The 18,841-nt window shown below is 42.7% G+C and overlaps 1 protein-coding gene across 1 annotated transcript in view; it reads right to left on the reverse strand.

The window, feature by feature from the left end:
- Positions 1 to 18,841, reverse strand: part of LOC126456037 (adenylate cyclase type 3) — a 418,454-nt gene that overhangs the window by 357,398 nt on the left and 42,215 nt on the right. The window contains exon 3 of the mRNA XM_050091793.1: positions 3,223 to 3,334. Coding sequence (XP_049947750.1) covers positions 3,223 to 3,334 — 112 coding nt within the window. The remainder of the gene's footprint in view (positions 1 to 3,222; positions 3,335 to 18,841) is intronic.

Here is an 18,841-nt window from a genome sequence, read left to right on the forward strand (position 1 = left end):
AAAACCTGGTTCCTAAATCTCTGTCTTACCATTATATAATCTATCTGATACCTTTTAGTATCTCCAGGGTTCTTCCATGTATACAACCTTCTTTCATGATTCTTAAACCAAGTGTTAGTTATGATTATGTTGTGCTCTGTGCAAAATTCTACCAGGCGGCTTCCTCTTTCATTTCTTAGCCCCAATCCATATTCACCTACTATGTTTCCTTCTCTCCCTTTTCCTACACTCGAATTCCAGTCACCCATGACTATTAAATTTTCGTCTCCCTTCACAATCTGAATAATTTCTTTTATTTCATCATACATTTCTTCAATTTCTTCGTCATCTGCAGAGCCAGTTGGCATATAAACTTGTACTACTGTAGTAGGTGTGGGCTTCGTATCTATCTTGGCCACAATAATGCGTTCACTATGCTGTTTGTAGTAGCTTACCCGCATTCCTATTTACCTATTCATTATTAAACCTACTCCTGCATTACCCCTATTTGATTTTGTGTTTATAACCCTGTAGTCACCTGACCAGAAGTCTTGTTCCTCCTGCCACCGAACTTCACTAATTCCCACTATATCTAACTTCAACCTATCCATTTCCCTTTTTAAATTTTCTAACCTACCTGCCCGATTAAGGGATCTGACATTCCACGCTCCGATCCGTAGAACGCCAGTTTTCTTTCTCCTGATAACGACATCCTCTTGAGTAGTCCCCGCCCGGAGATCCAAATGGGGGACTATTTTACCTCCGGAATATTTTACCCGAGAGGACGCCATCATCATTTAATCATACAGTAAAGCTGCATTCTCAACATCGACGACTTCAAAACCTTTAAAGAGTGTGTCTTTGCATCTTAGGCAGAGGAGCAGGAAAGTGTCAAGAAAAGTTCCATGTATCTTTTGATGTGAAATCCAGATGTGGTACAGTCATCCATAGAGTGGTGGCGGTTAGGAGCAACAACTCATCCCAGAGTGTCGCAAGTGGCACGAGAAGTCATATGTACACCTGCCTCTATTGCCTCTAGCAAGGGGGTGGTTATGACAGCTGCGCTTATCATTATGGATAAACATAATGGAACATCTAAGGTAAATCTGAATGACCTGCTTATGGTGCACTGCAGTATCATTGTATGTATCAGATATAACATCTTATTTTCGTTACCATAGATCTCCAACATCGTAATTGCCTGTTTCAGGATTAAATTCACCAGGAGTGTCGTTATAGTAATTACAAGACCAAGAATATGTCTGTATTTACTTAAAGCAAAGTTTTTCATAAACTCTATATATTTTTCCTGGTACAGTTTGTGTTACTTCATTGTTTTGCTTTTAATTTTAAGAAATATATTTGCACCCAACAATAATCGAATGTCATGTAGATATTTTAGCATATACCAAAGAGCAATAGTTACTAAATCGTCTATATTTGACTGGTATGATTAGGGGTGTTGTGATGGCTTAGATCGTGCTGCATAATAGTCGCCGAATACTCTTCTTTTTTCTCTGCAGTAGCGGACAACGTTCGCAGTGTGTTCACAGTGAAAACAGATAAGAATATTGTCCTCCATTCTCTTCTGCGGGGCTCCATAATTGAGAGTTGGTGGTACCTACGTCGGTCGGATGCTCGGTTGTCGCTTGACGGTTGCGATTTAAGTCCGAGTTGGCCGAGTCCATTCTTCATGGCATGTATTACTTCTGGTTGAGACAAGTGTCGAGGGTCCATAAACCCTTAACATTCTCTACTACTGATTTTTGCTTCTTGGAGGACCACAGTCATGTAGAATTTTAAAAGAAATTCCAGTTTGACTGTATTTATTTCACGTAATCATGATTTCGCCTTAATAGCTATTCTCAAGTGCAAGCTAAAATGTTAAAACAAAGCTCCCCTGCCTTTGAGACATCATCATCGGAAATATATGTTTATGGTCTTATTGACCAATTATGTTTCAGAATATGTTTACATGCCGAAGATACAAGATACGACTGACATTGTGCTGTCTTACAGCCTGGTGTATGAGACTGGCGAGGTCATGTGATCTTCCACAAGTACAGCCAACTCCTTTCCACCACTTAATGCATTCTTCTGTTGTTGTGAGACCCTTCACCAAACGTACCTTGTGCGACGGCTTTCGTCAAATGTGATATTTTATCGGATTCTGTCTTATTCAGATTCACTTGTTGATCGTCACCAAATGTTTTTGTCAATGTTGCCTTGGATTTGTCGCAGCTATTGAGCTTTTCTTCGTTGTATTTCAACCATTGCTGGGGGTGTGCCGTCCAAGTAAAATATACATAATATCCCAATTGTTGTCTTTCGTGACTCTGTCGAACCCCCTCAGCCACTTCGTCGGGTCCTGAACGGCGGCCTGGGGAAAAACTGGAGGCGGCTTAGTGTGCAGCTGACTTACTGCTAGCTTGGAATCCATTGGTCTCCTGAATATATGGAGCTTTGGAAAGATGTACTGCTTGTATTCTGGTTCCTGCCTGTGTAGGTGACGCTATTATACAGCCGGCTTTTATGTAGCCTAATTGGAGCGACTGCGATGTTATCTTGTCAAGACCACGATCGAGTCCAAATCCTAAAGCAGTGTCGTCAATGAAATACAACACTTTGCACAGAAAGCACGTTTATTACGAAAAGAAACGTACAGCCAGATCAAAACTGACTTCCTTGACGGAACGTGCAACTATATATATATATATATATATATATATATATATATATATATATATATATATATATATATAATATTCCAGATAGTATTTGTACATATATTGAATATTCGAGAATTTATTTCATGAACCTACTAGAAAGGGGAAGTACTACTAAAAAATATCTGTTCGTGGTCAGAATTGAACTGGCGACATGCAGGACTGCAGGTGGCGAAGCTAACCACTGCGTCACACTCCACGCACGACAACTCTCCGTAATGTCTTCGAATTAAAGGTAAATACTCATTGCTTCCAGAAAATCAGATAACTGCGTCTTTTACATGCAGGAGCAGTGGGAATAGTAATAAGTCCTTCTATACCCCCAACTCTCCAATGTCATATGTATCACATTAATGAGGTGTGCAGTTCTCCATTGATGTGGCTCAACTACGTATAACCAGAGTTCAATTGTAGGATTTTTCACTGTGAGAAAATACTGTAAATTGTTTCCGAAAATGTTTATTATTCACATTTCCAGAAATCATTTAAAGAGACGGTGTTAGTGCTTGCTACTCACCTCCGAAAGCCGGTCGAAGCGTGCAAACAACTCGTTGAGTATTTTCACCAGCTCTGTCGCGGAATAGGTGGAGGAGATGGCGGTGAAGCCGACGATGTCAGCGTACAGGATGCTGCAAAATGAAACGAAATCTGTTAGTATTCGACTTTTGTCTGCTCCTGTATCTGACCTTACATAACATTTCTTTGCAGTGTACCAGTAATATAAGAGACTACAAAACAGTTAGAGACAATATTTTAACTGATGCTTCCTTGCGGCGCTAGGCGTGGTATTAATGAGTTCGCCGGCCCTGGAACGAAGGGATTTAACCGAACTAACAGGGTCTACTAACCAGGTGTGCTGTATCTTTGTACTACCCACAACAGCAAATTGACAGAGTGATTTTCGAAGAGAAAACCTTAATATCGACTGTGTCTAGCCAGAGGAGAGTATTTTAGAAGTTCGGTCTACCCCCTTTCACCTAAAACAGATGACTGGCTTATGGGCCCTACACACTGCATACAAACGCTGTAGAGTCCTTACGCTCTGCCAAATCTCAGGAGCATAGTCAAGTGTAAATGACGCTTCATGTCGGTGTAGTTTCAGCCTACATTTTGTGTCTAATAAAATTTATGCGTTTGTGCGTGTGTGTGTGTTTGTGTTGTGTGTTTGTTGATAGATTAACGAGGAGTAAATTGTTCGTCAGATCTCCCCTTTACCTATGAGCGGTTTGGAGACACTGTAGTCGTATTCGAGAATACAGAAGTTTCATGGTGCGAAGGGTCATACAGGTTACGGTTTCCTGTGGTTCACTGAGTCAGTTCGAACGGATGCTGAGCTGCATTCTTGGACACAAGAGATCTACCTCCCCATCTTTGTTTAGTCCGATTGTCTGCGTCTGCCTGAGGTATGCCACATTACATCCTAATGTTCCTTTGCTTCTTCTTTGTGCAGTTTCGCCCAAAATGCGACATAATTATTAAATCTACACGTCTTTGTTGAATGTAGTATTCTATACCTGAAGTGATAGCTAGATATAGTGGGAATTAATGAAGTTCAGTGGCAGGAGGAACAAGAGTTCTGCTCAGCTGAATACAAGGTTATAAATAAAAAATCAAAAAGGGGTAATGCAGGAGCAGGTTTAATAAGGATTAAAAATTACAAGAGCGGAATAAGCTACTACGAACAGCATAGTGAACGTATTATTGTAGCCAAGATAGACACGAAGCCCACGCCTACCACAGTAGTACAAGTTCATATGCCAACTGGCTTCTCAAATGATGGAGAGATTGAAGAAATGTATGATGCGATTAAAGAAATTATTCAGATAGTTAAGGGAAATGAAAATTAAATAGTCATGAGGAACTGGAATTCGATATTAGGGAAAGGAAGAGAAGGAAAAGTAGTTGGTGAATATGGACTGGGGGTAAGGAACAAAAGAGGAAGCCGCCTGCTAGAATTTCGCGCAGAGCGTAACTTGCGAGCGTTAACAGTCAAGCAAACGTAAAATACATGGCAAATTAGAGCTACACTACGATATCTGAGTAAATCTGAGTTATAATACAACTTCTGGGCCCTTCTTACATACGGTTTAGTTAGCAGAAAGTGAAACTCACCTCGCCGTCTGCTTAAATTCCTTTGCTTATTGTGGGCTTTAGTGATCGTGTACTGTAAGACCATCGGTTCCTATAAAGTAGAGATCGTATTTTTGTTTTGCATTCTAAACTCTTATTGTTAGCTAAGAATGTTGTCGATAGTTTCATAGAGAGCATTAGGGAACGGTTGACAAATACAGTGGAGAGAAATACAATAGAAGAATAATGGACAGCTTTGAGAGACGAAATAGTGAAGGCCACAGAGGATCATGTAGGTAAAAAGACGAGGGCTAATAGAAATCCTTGGATAACGGAGGAGGTAATGAAATAATTGATGAAACGAGAAAATACAAAAATGCAGTAAATGAAGCAGGCATAAAGGAATACAAACGTCTTAAAAATGAGATTGACAGAAAGTGCAAAATGACTAAGCACGGATGGCTAGATGACAAATGTAAGGATGTAGAGGTGCAAATCACAAGTGGTAGATTAGACACTGCCTACAGGAAAATTAAAGAGACCTTGAGAGAAAAGAGAACCACCTGCATGAGTATCAAAAGCTCAGATGGAAAATCAGCCCTACGCAAAGACGGGAAAACAGAAAGGTGAAAGGAGTATATAGAGGGTCTATACAAAGGCAATATTATGGAAATGGAAGAGCTCCCCCGATGTAGATAAAATGGGAGGTATGATACTGCGCGAAGAATCTGACAGAGCACTAAAAGACGTATTTTTTTTTAAAAAAGGCCCTGGGAATAGACAACATTCCATTAGAGCTACTGATAGCCTTGGGAGAGCCAACCATGACGAAACTCTACCATCTAGTGAACAAGATGTATGAGACAGGCAAAATACCCTCAGACTTCAAGAAGAGTATAATAATTCCACTCCCAAAGAAATCATGTGTCGACTGGTGTGAAAGTTACCGAGTTATCAGTTTAAAAAGTCAGGGCTGCAGAATACTAACACGAATACTTTACATACGAATGGAAAAACTGGTAGAAGCCGAACTCGGGGAAGATCAGTTTATATTCCGTTGAAATGTTGGAACAAGCCAGGAAATACTGACCCTACGACTTATCTTAGAAGATAACTAAGGAAAGGCAAATCTACGTTTCTAGCATTTGTAGACTTGGAGAAAGATTTTGACAATGTTGACTGGAATACTCTCTTTATAATTCTGAAGTTATTTACAGTTGATAGAGAAGCCAGATGGCAGTTGTAAGAACAGAGGGGTATGAAAGGGAAGAAGTGGTTGAGAAGGGAGTGAGACAGGGTGGTAGCCTATCCCCGACGTTATTCAATCTGTATATTGAGCAATCAATAAAGGAAACAAAAGAAAAATTTGGAGCAGGAATTAAAATCCATGGAGCTTTGCCGATGGCACTGTAAATCTGTCAGAGACAGCAAAGGACCTGGAAGATCAGTTGAACGGAATGAACAACATCTTGAAAGGAGACTACAAGATGATCAACAAAAGCAAAACGAGGATAATGGAATGTTGTCGAATTAAGTCAGGTGTTGCTGAGGGAATTAGATTATGAAATGAGACACTTAAAGTAGTAGATGAGTTTTTCTATATGTGGAGCAAAATAACTCATGATGGTCGAAGTAGAGAGGATATAAAATGTAGACTGGTTGTGGCAAGGAAAGCGCTTCTGAAGAAGAGAAGTTTGTTAACATCTAGTATAGATTTGTCAGGAAGGTTTTTCTGAAAATATTTGTGTGGAGGGGAGTGAAACATGGACGATAAATAGTTTAGACAAGAAGAGAATAAAAGCTTTCGAATGTGGTGCTACAGAAGAATGCTGAAAATTATATGGGTAGTCACGTAAGTAATGAGGTGGTACTGAATAGAATTGGGGAGAAGAGGAGATTGTGGCGCAACCCGATTAAAAGAAGGGGCCTGTTGGGTGGACACATTCTGAGGCATCAAGGGTTCACAAATTTATTGTTGGAGGGAATCGTAGAGGGTAAAAATAGTAGAGGTAGACCAAGAGATCAATACACTAAGCAGTTTCAGAAGGATGTAGGTCGCAGTAGTTACTCAGAGATGAAGAAGCCTTGCACAGGATAGAGTAGCATGGAGAGCTGCATCAAACCAGTCTCTAGACTGAAGACTACAACAACAACAACAACACCTGAAATAGAGACAGCTGTAAAAAATGCTAAGAAAAAAGTTGTTGGTTTTGAGAAAATTCGCAGTAAAGGGGCAATAAAATTTGATAAATAACATTTGTGAATTACATCCATTGTAATTTTTTTATTCAGGTTAGCCATTATTTCAAATATTTCTAAAGTAACGGCATATTTTTAATTCGTAAATTTTATTCAACATTTTTTTTTTAAAAGCACATCAATACGTACTTAAAGTTGTGTACTTTCAGACTGAGTGCACTTAACACGAACTAGCATTGACTTATCACAGTTTAATTGTAGGGTGAGATAATGAAACATTACTGTGAAACCTCTCAGAAACACAAATTTAGAAGGTCCGAATCGTTTCAGGTTATGATAATAAGATTTCCATTACCAATTTTAGCAATTTTCGCTAAAATTAATGGACAACATAAATCTAATTTCATTGTCGCCTCACTCTCAGGACGTAGAGAGTGTTAAGGATGATGCTTAACATAACTGCCATCATATTGCCGCGTAAAATATACGTAAATGATGATAAGGGACGCAACTTAACAGTATTTACTTGCTTAAGTAATTATTCCGATTTACTATACGTGCAACAAGTTTTGAAGAGCATTTGCGTTCAGGAACGTAGTCAGACTCTTTCTATGTGACTAGGAAATGCTCCAGTCCGACACGTCGAAACTTACCCTGAAATTTGTCGTGCGGGAAGGATCCACCGAAAAAAAATTCACTTGGAAATTTTTAGCTGCTAAGGTGCACTGCAAATGTCATTTAAAATATATGAAAATTGCTCATTTTTGCCGTACGAAGAGAAGCTTGTAACAGTGGTTTGTACAGCCCTTCCTGCCTATCGCGCGAATCGGCGAATAAGCAGACGCACCCGTGACCTATAGCGCGAAGTCCAAAGTACACACATGTGAATTTTGTGCATTTAAGCTATACCAGAAATGAATCAGATCATTAACTTTGGGAATAACTTGCAGTTTATATTTACAACAAATCTGTTTCGATGTAATTGTTAGGCAAGTGTCTCGTAGAGGAACGAACATCAAGACAGCGTATGACGTTACAGTACAGACAACTTCAGTCAATCGGTACTTTAATCTGTTGACATGAAACATTTTATGACAATTACTGTAGCACAGTTTTTATGATAATTTTTCAGTAATGTATATTTTACTAACAATGAAACAGTTTCTTGTTTATTCTCTGTAGTCGTCACAAAAATGCGAAGTGTTTATTGGATAACGAAAATTAACATTTTCCATACATCAGGCACTTAGCAATAATTTCTAGTTATATTCAGACTAAATACGGATAGAGGGAGAAATGGTCGGGACTGTTGTTCTGCAAATTCTGCTGCGTACCATGCATACTTGATCAACTTCGTAAAAGGTGATGATGCAAACTGACGATGCAAAAATATCGGAGGTTTAACATTACTGTTCGGTTGATAAATCTGAATTGACGAAGGCATGTCATGTGTTATACTGTCCGACAATTATCTGGAAAATGCTTCACACTGTTGATTATCGAGAGGCTAAATCACAGTTTTAGCTCCCGGAGGAAAGGTATCCGAATTATATTAACAGGTTTTTCGGCGTCCTCCTACAGACAGAGATGTTGTTCTGTCCTGGACAAGTGTCCTCCAAAAGCAATGAATTATTCTCTCCAATTGGTAAGAAAACGTTCGGATGTGATATTAACACTTATTCTCTCCCGTTTTTGCAGATTTTGTTATACCGGTTGCAAGATTTTTGCAACCAAACAATCGCTTCTTAAATTTTTGGCCTTAATTTGAGTTGAGATTCCCGAAGAAAAATATAAAGCTGCGGAAACAGTAATCTACAGATACTTATCTGTGGCATTGTTGTATACGAATGTATCACAGCATTTGTCGACTGCAAAGCTACTTTGTCATTTTTAACTCTAAATGATATAGTGCGTTTTGCACGCAGTTTTTGCTTATAAATTGACTTATTGGATTTATACACAGCATTTTAGGGATAACAAAAAGATTCCTTTAACATCAGGTGCAAATTCCTCTATACTACCAATTAATGACAAGTCCTTTTTACTTGAAGTAAATGTCGTAACTTTGCGACTTCCTTTAGCGTATAATTCACTGGATCTGTTTAAGTAGGTCGAGGATGCATGGAAATCAAATGCTCATCTCACTTGCATTTCAGAGGACCCGGTCTCGTAAATCTCTCTCGGTAATGGTTCATTTACTCTCACAAGCAGTTATAAATCATTAGAATAGTTTTTTCACACTTTTGTGTGTTTAATTTTGACACTTATTTCGTAGAATGTCTGATTCTTTCTCTCATTTATACAATTCAAGTACAGATTTTCCAAATTGAAACCGGCTTCGCATAAAACATAAATATAAGCATTTTCTCCCTCCTCATTCAACCAAACAATTTACAGCCTTTTTTGTCACTGAGATCTAATACTGTAATGTTTTCTTTGGACTAGGAAGGTACTGTATTTTTCTGGACTTTAATTAGCACAGTAATCATCATTTCAACCAAAATGCATGGAATTGTAAGAGTTATTTCCTGTTTCTTGTAACGTTTACACAATTTCCAGCGAAATATTGACATTCGAATGACTGTCCAAAAAATTACCTACTAAATAGCACAAGAGAAGTAACTGATTTCGGGTGTATACCATGTTCTTCATATGTCATCTTCGCAATTTTGAAAACATTAGTTGGATTCCACATTACTGTACAACTCTGGAACCGCACAAAACAGATGCTATTAGGAAGTTGAAACGACAAAAGCTATTGCCACTGACAGTGTGTCACGGACACCTGCCATGTCTTATTTCACTGAATGTTTTCGCACTTTCTCGAGTAGGCTGAGCAGGACGCATTAGATGAGATTGTACATGTTTAACGCCAATGTATGTTGCCGTTTGTGAACGTTACCCAATGATCAAGTTGAAATTTCATGTCATAATTAAATTCTGTATATATATATGTTCCCTCCTCTTTGAATGTTAGTGCGTATATACGGCTTGCGAATGAATGATTAGTTTATTGTGTGTTTTGAAGTTATTGGTAGTCGTAATTAGTAGAGGTTGTGGATACAGAGTCGTCTGCCCAGAACAGACGGAAAATTCATTGTCTTCTGCTCTGGTGCAAGATGGTCAACTTACAGTTTCTCAAAAAAATGTTCAAATGTGTATGAAATCTTATAGGACTTAACTGCTAAGGTCATCAGTCCCTAATCTTACACACTACTTAACCTAAATTATACTAAGGACAAACGCACACACCCATGCCCGAGGGAGGACTCGAACTTCCGCCGGATCAGCCGCAAAGTCCACGACTGCAGCGCCCAAAACCGCTCGGCTAATCCCGCGCGGCATAGTCTCTCAGTCTCTCCGTTCTGGATAGAGCTTCAGGTGTTATTGTAAGGTTGATGGAGGAAGCTGTGCCTCTGACTGGTTCCGGCATTGGGTGGGGGTAGCGTCGGTTTTGGGCCAGAACGGGAACGTGGGCAGTCGTCGTTGTCAGTCCTGAGGCTGGTACTTATGTTATACTGCTTAGACTACTGTGTTAGGAGCGATTAAGCATAATGTAAATCCATAGAGGAATATTTAAGTCACTTCAGATCAACTTAAGATTTATTATTCAAACCTCGAATAGTAGAGATTCGTACCTCAAGAAGAATTACTTTAGAGCTACCCCACCGAACGAAACTTACCATTACGAGGCAGAGTGGCAGAAAGGATTAGTTGGCTTTAGGCGGGATTGATGTATTAGTAGTTACCTTGATTAGGTGTGAGTGTGGTGTGAATGAATTCTTGTACGGGTATTATCTTCCCTCACCCGTGGAACGCTTTACGTGTTTCCCTCGTGTTCTGTAGCGTATGAGAGCGTGATACCGTTCATTAATTCGGGGGACGATTTGATTTAACTAAAGTGCTTTCCTCATGATTAACTGATCGCACCCAATTTTATGTCCTTGTGCCACTTTCCTAGGCGCGCAGACTTACTGAGACAAGAGCCACCATGACTTGTGCTCATGATTATGTATTAAATTGTAGTAATTGTCCTGTTGTATGAAAGTATGTGAACGTGTCCTAATTTCCGTTTCTTTATGCCTATTGGACTTTAATAAATGTTAGTCGCCCTTCACGATAGCAGTGAGCAGGCACCAGCGTGTAAACCGTGTATGTACTCCCCATTTACGTGTGAACTTAGAAATAAATCATCCCGCTTATTTATTAAGTATCATCAGTCCCATTTATTCTGTATTTCATGTTTCTTAAGTTCAATAATTGATCTTTCTTGGAGAATGAAGAATAATTAACTTCACTAAATTGTATTAAGTATTCAATCAACAGTCAGCTTAGCTGACGAATTCCAGTTCGCTCTAGAAAATCTAGGAAGAGCAATACTAGTGATGACCATATTTCTTCTAGTTGAGGTTTGCAATCTTAGCTGGCTTAACCACGCTCAAAAAAGGTTCTGTGAGCTTAGACAGCGTACGAGAAGTAAAGGTGCTTACACGAACTGGGGTTTCACAAAGCATGTAGGAAAAAGAGGACGAAGAAAATAATTCCGTTTTATCTCGATTCTTATCAGTGAAATCGCAAAGGGAACTGCCAGTTATTATACATGTTGAATGAACTGCAGATTCGAGCTGTAAACACTGTGTCAGAGACACTATCAACGGAAACTGAATTCGCTTTACAAATTACGATCGCGTTGTGCGGTGTTATCTGTTTCCTCTGCGCCGTCAAGTAATGCTATGCATCAGCTATGTTGCACATTCGCTGTCTGCTGCAGCTTCAGGGGTAGGGGTGTACATTTCACCAACCACTTGACGAGATATGATTTTTGCAATTTTCATCATTAAAAAAACTTGCAGTATATCTTAGCGGCTAAAGTTGTGACAGTGTTTCATTTGTTGTGTTATTCCGGTATAAAAAAAATCCGGGCATGTTCCAATGTTTCGGGTTGAACTGTTTCCTTGTGAGTCTTAGTTATCCACATCGTCCTCGGATTTGTGCAAATCGTCCGTGAAAAGCATTTTCCTGCCATGAACACTGTGGTGTCACCGCCAGACACCACACTTGCTAGGTGGTAGCTTAAATCGGCCGCGGTCCATTTAGTACATGTCGGACCCGCGTGTCGCCACTGTGTAATCGCAGACCTAGCGCCACCACCAAGGCAGGTCTCGTGATACGAGAGAGCACTCGCCCCAGTTGTACGAGAACCTAGCTACCGACCAGATGTACGAAGCCTTTCTCTCTCATTAGCCGAGAGACAGAATAGCCATCAGCTAAGTTAATGGCTACGAACTAGCAAGGCGCCATTAGCCATACAGTGATTGTACTTAAAGTCTCCTGTGTATCGTCAAGATCGATGTACCACCATGATTGAGTAAAGTTAAGTACTAAACCTGCTCCGTACTTTTCTTCCTAACATTAATTACGTATCCTGTTCCAGTACTTCACGCCCGTCTGCGTTAGTCTAGCTTGCCTTTTCAGCCATCTCAACTTCACGGTGTCGGCCCAGATACCGACACAACATTGGCGACGAGGGAAAAGAGTTCTTTCTGATTGCTTACATTTAATTGTGTCATGGCTTCGCCACATTCTCCAGATGTACTGTCCGAATTTTATCGCTTGCAGAATCAGCAGACGCAGGCGTTACTGGATGCCCTTGGACAGCTCGTCCAGGGTCAACGTACCATTCAAACCGATGCGGCCGCCGCCGCTTCTTCGCTACCGCTGCCACTAAACGCTGTTGCACCTCCCTTTCGACCATACGTGGCAGCCGATGAGACCTGGCACGAGTGGTCTCGCCAGTTCAACTTTCATCTAGCAGCCTACAGAATTCAAGGTAAAGAGCGGCAGCCGTATTTGCTTTCTTGTGTCGGTGTGTCCACATACCGTGTGATAGTGAAATTGTTTCCCCGACGCGACGTAGCAACTCTGTCCTACGAGGAAATTTTGTCTGCATTAGATGCCTATTTCAAAGAAACAGTTAATGTGGTTGCAAAACGGTATACGTTCTTTCGTACAAAACGTACGGCCGGTCAAACTAATAGGGAGTGGGTAGCAACATTGCAAGGACTTACTAGGGACTGTGCCTTTGAATGTGACTGTGGTCTTTCTTATTCAGATACAATGGTGCGTGATGCAATTGCACAGAACGTTTCTGATGTTCGCATACGGGAGCAAATTTTGAAACTAGTTAATCCCTCCCTTCAACAAGTGATCGACATATTGGATAGACAGGACACACTTGACTGTGCTCAGGAATCTTTTGAAACTTCGCCAGCCGTGTGTAACATTAACCGGCCCGCTGGACGCGCTGCGCGGCCCGGTAACCGGGCCTCGCGCACGTCCGCACAGCTGCCGCCGCGCGCTAAGCCACGTGTGCCGCGCCAGCACACAAATGTAGTGAAATCATGCCCGCGGTGTGCTACTAGACATTCGCGTGAACATTGCCCGTCACGCCAAACTATTTGCTTTTTCTGCAATAAGAAAGGACATGTTCAAAGTGTTTGCCAGAAAAGGCTCAGATCAGACAATGACAATCATTCCAGGCCCTTTGCTTCGCGCCGGAATCGAACCAAGGACACTCAGGCTCGTGGACCTTCGCCTATGGACATTCATGTCGTTAATTCCGCTTCGTCCAGTGACACTTTCTCTAACAGTGACTGTGATCGTCCCACAAAAACTGTGCGTCGACGTCGCCGGAAATCACGTCAATTAGCAAGTGATTCTGTACCGATGTCTATTCAAATTGCACAAAACAGTCGCTTTTGTCGTCAGCAGGGCAATAAACTTTTTGTGGACTTAGACTTTGAAGGCAAAGTGATACCATTCCAGCTCGATACCGGAGCTGCAGTTTCATTGCTCAATCATGACACGTACAAACAACTGGGCAAACCTCCGTTGCGTTCCGCAAATGTTAAGCTAACTACATATTCCGGACAGACAATTCCTGTGTTAGGACAGTGCAGCCTTCTTGCAACATACAAGGGACAAACAAAACTTGTGTCATTTTACGTTCTTCGTTCTTCTTCTGCAGTGAACTTGTTTGGTCTAGAATTGTTTCAGTTGTTTAACATGTCTATTGTAAATCAGGTGCTATCAGTGAATCAAACTGTGCCTTCAGACAGTGTTTCTAGTGTATGTGAAGAATTTGCAGACATTTTTGCACCGGGCTTAGGTTGCGCTAAAAACTATGAAGCACATTTGGAACTGGAAGGAAACGCGCAACCGAAATTTTTCAGAGCGCGCAATGTTCCCCACGCATTGCGTCAGGAGGTCGCAAGAACATTGCACAATGTAGAATCACAAGGTGTGAGTGAATGTGCGCAATGCCTCTTTCATTTCAGCTCCGCTTCATCGCTTACGCCGTACAGGTGTTCCGTTTCTCTGGACGACGGAATGCGAACGCGCCTTTCGCCAGTTGACATCGGCGTTGCTTTCTAATACTTGCCTTACGCCATTCGATCCCCAGAAACCCCTTTTGTTGATGGTAGATGCATCGGATTTCGGGATCGGTGCTGTGCTTGCGCACAAAGTTGGCTCGCATGATCGCCCTATTGCCTTTGCGTCCAAATTGCTCTCGTCTGCGCAAAGAAATTATTCACAGATAGAAAAAGAAGCTTTGGCTCTCGTGTTTGGTGTTACTAAGTTCCATGATTTCTTGTATGGTCGTCACTTTACCATCATCACAGACCACAAACCTTTGACATCGCTTTTTCATCCGACCAAGCCTGTACCTCCACGTACAGCGCAGAAATTCATTCGCTGGTCTATTTTCCTCTCGCAGTACCGCTACGATATCTTGTATTGGTCCACTGCTAAGCACGGAAACGCCGATGCGTTGTCCCGTTTGCCTGTTGCTGAGGATAAAGCATTCGATTCTTCCGAACTTGCTTGCATGTTCATTGATTCGGAAACCGATGAAGTGGTCGAATCGTTTCCGATTGATTTTCGTCGTGTCGCTACAGCCACAGCTGCTGACCCTGTCCTTGCTACTGTTTTACGTTTTGTTGCTACGCAATGGCCTTTGTCAAAGTCTCCGATCGAGGATCCGTTGGTTCGCCGATTTTTTGCTCACAAGGAGAGACTTTTTGTTCGACGTGGTGTTTTGTTGTTGCGTTCTGATAATGATCAGTCCAGAGTCGTGGTCCCACGTTCGTTACAGTCCTCTGTTTTACGGCTTCTTCACCAAGGACATTGGGGTATAGTGCGAACGAAACAACTTGCTCGTCAGCACTGTACTTGGTTCGGAATCGATGCTGCGATTACGAATATGTGTTCTTCGTGCCCGGCGTGTGCCGAACAACAGTCCGCACCGCCGCGGAAAGTCTTTGCGTGGCCAAAAGCCACTTCCCCTTGGCAACGCTTGCACATTGATTTTGCTGGTCCATTCTGGAATGCTCGATGGTTGGTTCTGGTCGACGCCTTCAGTAATTTTCCTTTTGTTGTCCGGATGTCTTCCACGACGTCCTCCGCCACCATCCAAGCGTTGTCTGCTATCTTTTGCATTGAAGGTCTTCCGCAGTCTATTGTTTCCGACAATGGCCCACAATTCATGTCCGCAGAATTTCAGTCATTCTGCCAGGCCAATGGTATTCAACATCTGACATCCGCGCCGTTTTCGCCTCAGTCCAACGGTGCCGCTGAACGATTGGTCCGGACTTTCAAGTCGCAGATGTTGAAATTGAAAGAGTCGCATTCTCGGGAGGACGCATTGTTGCTCTTTTTGTCTTCGTATCGCTCTCAGCCCCGAGATGGTCGCTCGCCGGCTGAGTTGCTCCACGGTCGTCCTCATCGCACCTTGATGTCTTTGCTGCATCCGCCGCATCAGGTTCCTGTGCAGCGGCAGACTCCTGCTTTTGCTCCAGGCGACGTTGTATTTTATCGCAACTATCGAGGTTCACGGCGTTGGCTCGCAGGGCGCATTCTTCGCTGCCTCGGCCGCGCGATGTATTTGGTTTTGGGGGCCTCTGGTGAGGTGCGTCGGCATCTCAATCAGCTGCGCCTCTGTCGTCGCTCGGGTTCTGCCGCTCCCCGTCTGCTTTCAGCGACGGTGCCGTCCGGTCAGCGCCCTGGGGACCCATCTACTGGCTCGCCTCATCCCCAGGTGTTACCGACGATGCCTTCCATTTTGCCCCATGGCGACGCGCCGCCGCCGCCGCAGCAGCAGCCGCCACCGCCGCCGCCGCCGCCGCCGCCGCCGCCGCCGCTTGTTCTCCCGCCGGCGCCGCCCGCATTCGACGCTTCGTTGCAGCCGCCAAGCGCCTCCCAGGGTCACGCGCCGCCGATCGCTTCCCGTGACCAGCTGTCCTCCGCCATGGAACTCCCGCCCGCTCCGGACCACATGACGTCATCGCGCGTCGGCTACCCCGACGCAATGGAGGTTGATCCTTCGGTCCCTCCTGTCTCTTTACGGGCGCATACACCGCATGTTGACGTGCACCCTGGACTAGTTTTTCAGGCGTTTCCTAGCTCCCCTCGGACCGAATGGCCGGGTGCGGGTGGCACAGCCTCGCCTGTTGTTAGGCTCCCCACCTCATCGCATACGTCAACATGTGGTCCTCCCCACGGCGGGCGGAAGCCTTATCACACGACCGTTCGCCGATTTGCGGGGGAGGAATGTGGTGTCACCGCCAGACACCACACTTGCTAGGTGGTAGCTTAAATCGGCCGCGGTCCATTTAGTACATGTCGGACCCGCGTGTCGCCACTGTGTAATCGCAGACCTAGCGCCACCACCAAGGCAGGTCTCGTGATACGAGAGAGCACTCGCCCCAGTTGTACGAGAACCTAGCTACCGACCAGATGTACGAAGCCTTTCTCTCTCATTAGCCGAGAGACAGAATAGCCATCAGCTAAGTTAATGGCTACGAACTAGCAAGGCGCCATTAGCCATACAGTGATTGTACTTAAAGTCTCCTGTGTATCGTCAAGATCGATGTACCACCATGATTGAGTAAAGTTAAGTACTAAACCTGCTCCGTACTTTTCTTCCTAACATTAATTACGTATCCTGTTCCAGTACTTCACGCCCGTCTGCGTTAGTCTAGCTTGCCTTTTCAGCCATCTCAACTTCACGGTGTCGGCCCAGATACCGACACAACAAACACTACTATTGACAGTCACGTTTTTGGCTCTTACCAGTGTTTACTATGCACACATGCTCACAAAGTTGTCATTAGTGTGACTCTGAAACTGCAGACAGAGCTGCGTTTTATCGGTTTATCGTGGCACTGAGATCTCCAAATCTGTTTTAATCATAACTGATAGCCTCGCTTGTTAATATCAATTCGTTAAATAACGAGAAGGAACTCAAACGAAAATATATCACTTTAGCGCAGGAACTACTACCAGTATTTACAGAGTGCATTACAGAGTGGCCGCGCGTTGACGTCCTGTGACGAAGTGTCCTAGCCCAACAATTCGTCACTTACTCGTGGTTTCTCCCTCTTTCGACGTTCCACAAATGTTCGCGAGAGAAGTGCTTGCACCAAAATGTGCGGTCTAAGACGCCAGGCCGTTACAACTTGCTCTGTGTCAATGCCTCTTGTATCAGCGGATTTAACCATATGTGACTCGTATAGTGGCTAGAATGATACTCCATTCGCCTTGGTTGAGGTTATAGATCATACACACCATGTCACGTGTCCAAAACACCACCAAGAGGGATTTAGTCACATAATGAGCAGTAGTCATAATATTTTACATTATCAGTGTATGTGTCAAGTGCTGTACTGAGCGTGCTAAAATATATTATATAGTTCTGAGTGGAAGTTCACAGTGTTTATTACCGAGAAAAGAAGACACTGTACTTATCTCTCTTCTGAAGACCACTGACATTAGGTACAATATTTAACCAACAATCAATTTGTATCAAAGTCCTAATCTGGTTAGGCTACGCTTTGAAGAAGTTGTCTGTCAATTCGCTAAGCGATGATTGTTGAGGGCTAGCAGTCACTGGAGATGGGTGGTGGCGTTTGTAACACCACAGCTCTTATGCTGTATGGATTCATTTTGCTTTATTTAATGTTACATTGTTGATCGCCTGTGAATGTGTTCAAATCGATAGCATAAAATTGTGTATTCTTTTCTTTGTCAAACCTTTGATGTCGTGATTTGATTCTATGCAAAGTAGTGTATCTGCAATTTGTATTCTTTGTCCCATTTGGAGGGAACAGAACTTTTGTATGTAATTGTAATTTTGTGTGAATAATTTTTTGTAGAAGTGTCAATATGTGAAAATGTTCTGTTTTATTTAATGTATTTGGTTGCTGTTATGTAAATTGCTGATCCTCACTTAGGGTTCTTAGTTAGTTTGTATGTAAATGGTGTAGTGGTTCCCCTCTGGAACGGAAATGCGTAGCGCGCGCAAATTGTGGTTGGCCTAGGTGGAAAAGGTGGAACTGATAGTCAGTCGGAGACGAGCCACCAGTCGGAAAGGAGTTACCAGTCTGTGCACTGTCAATGTAAAGGTGCATATCATGCTGATTCAGAGAGAGGCTTTTACTGCTTCTTTCCAATGCCTCGGATGGGTGGATAAATAGCTGGATCTATTCTGGAATTTGTATGAATCATCGCCATGAAGATACGATAAAGTCCGGCAATTCTACCTGTAATTCCACCTACCAACATGCAGTTGCCACCACATTGCGCAATCACTGTAACGTAATACTATATTGATGTACAGTGAAGGATCAGCCTAATGGATGTGTTAGTGTGCTGAAATATAAGGTAATCCATATCGGAATTTATTTACTTACCTTGATTTTACTCCTCATCATAACACCTCTCAGGGTCCTCTCCGTTTGAAGTAAAGTGATTACCGAGTGTCCTTACTGAAAGTACGTTGAAGCCTAGAGTTTGGTTAAATAATGCCT

This window comes from Schistocerca serialis, chromosome 2, assembly GCF_023864345.2.
Source record: "Schistocerca serialis cubense isolate TAMUIC-IGC-003099 chromosome 2, iqSchSeri2.2, whole genome shotgun sequence".
Lineage (NCBI taxonomy): Eukaryota > Metazoa > Arthropoda > Insecta > Orthoptera > Acrididae > Schistocerca > Schistocerca serialis.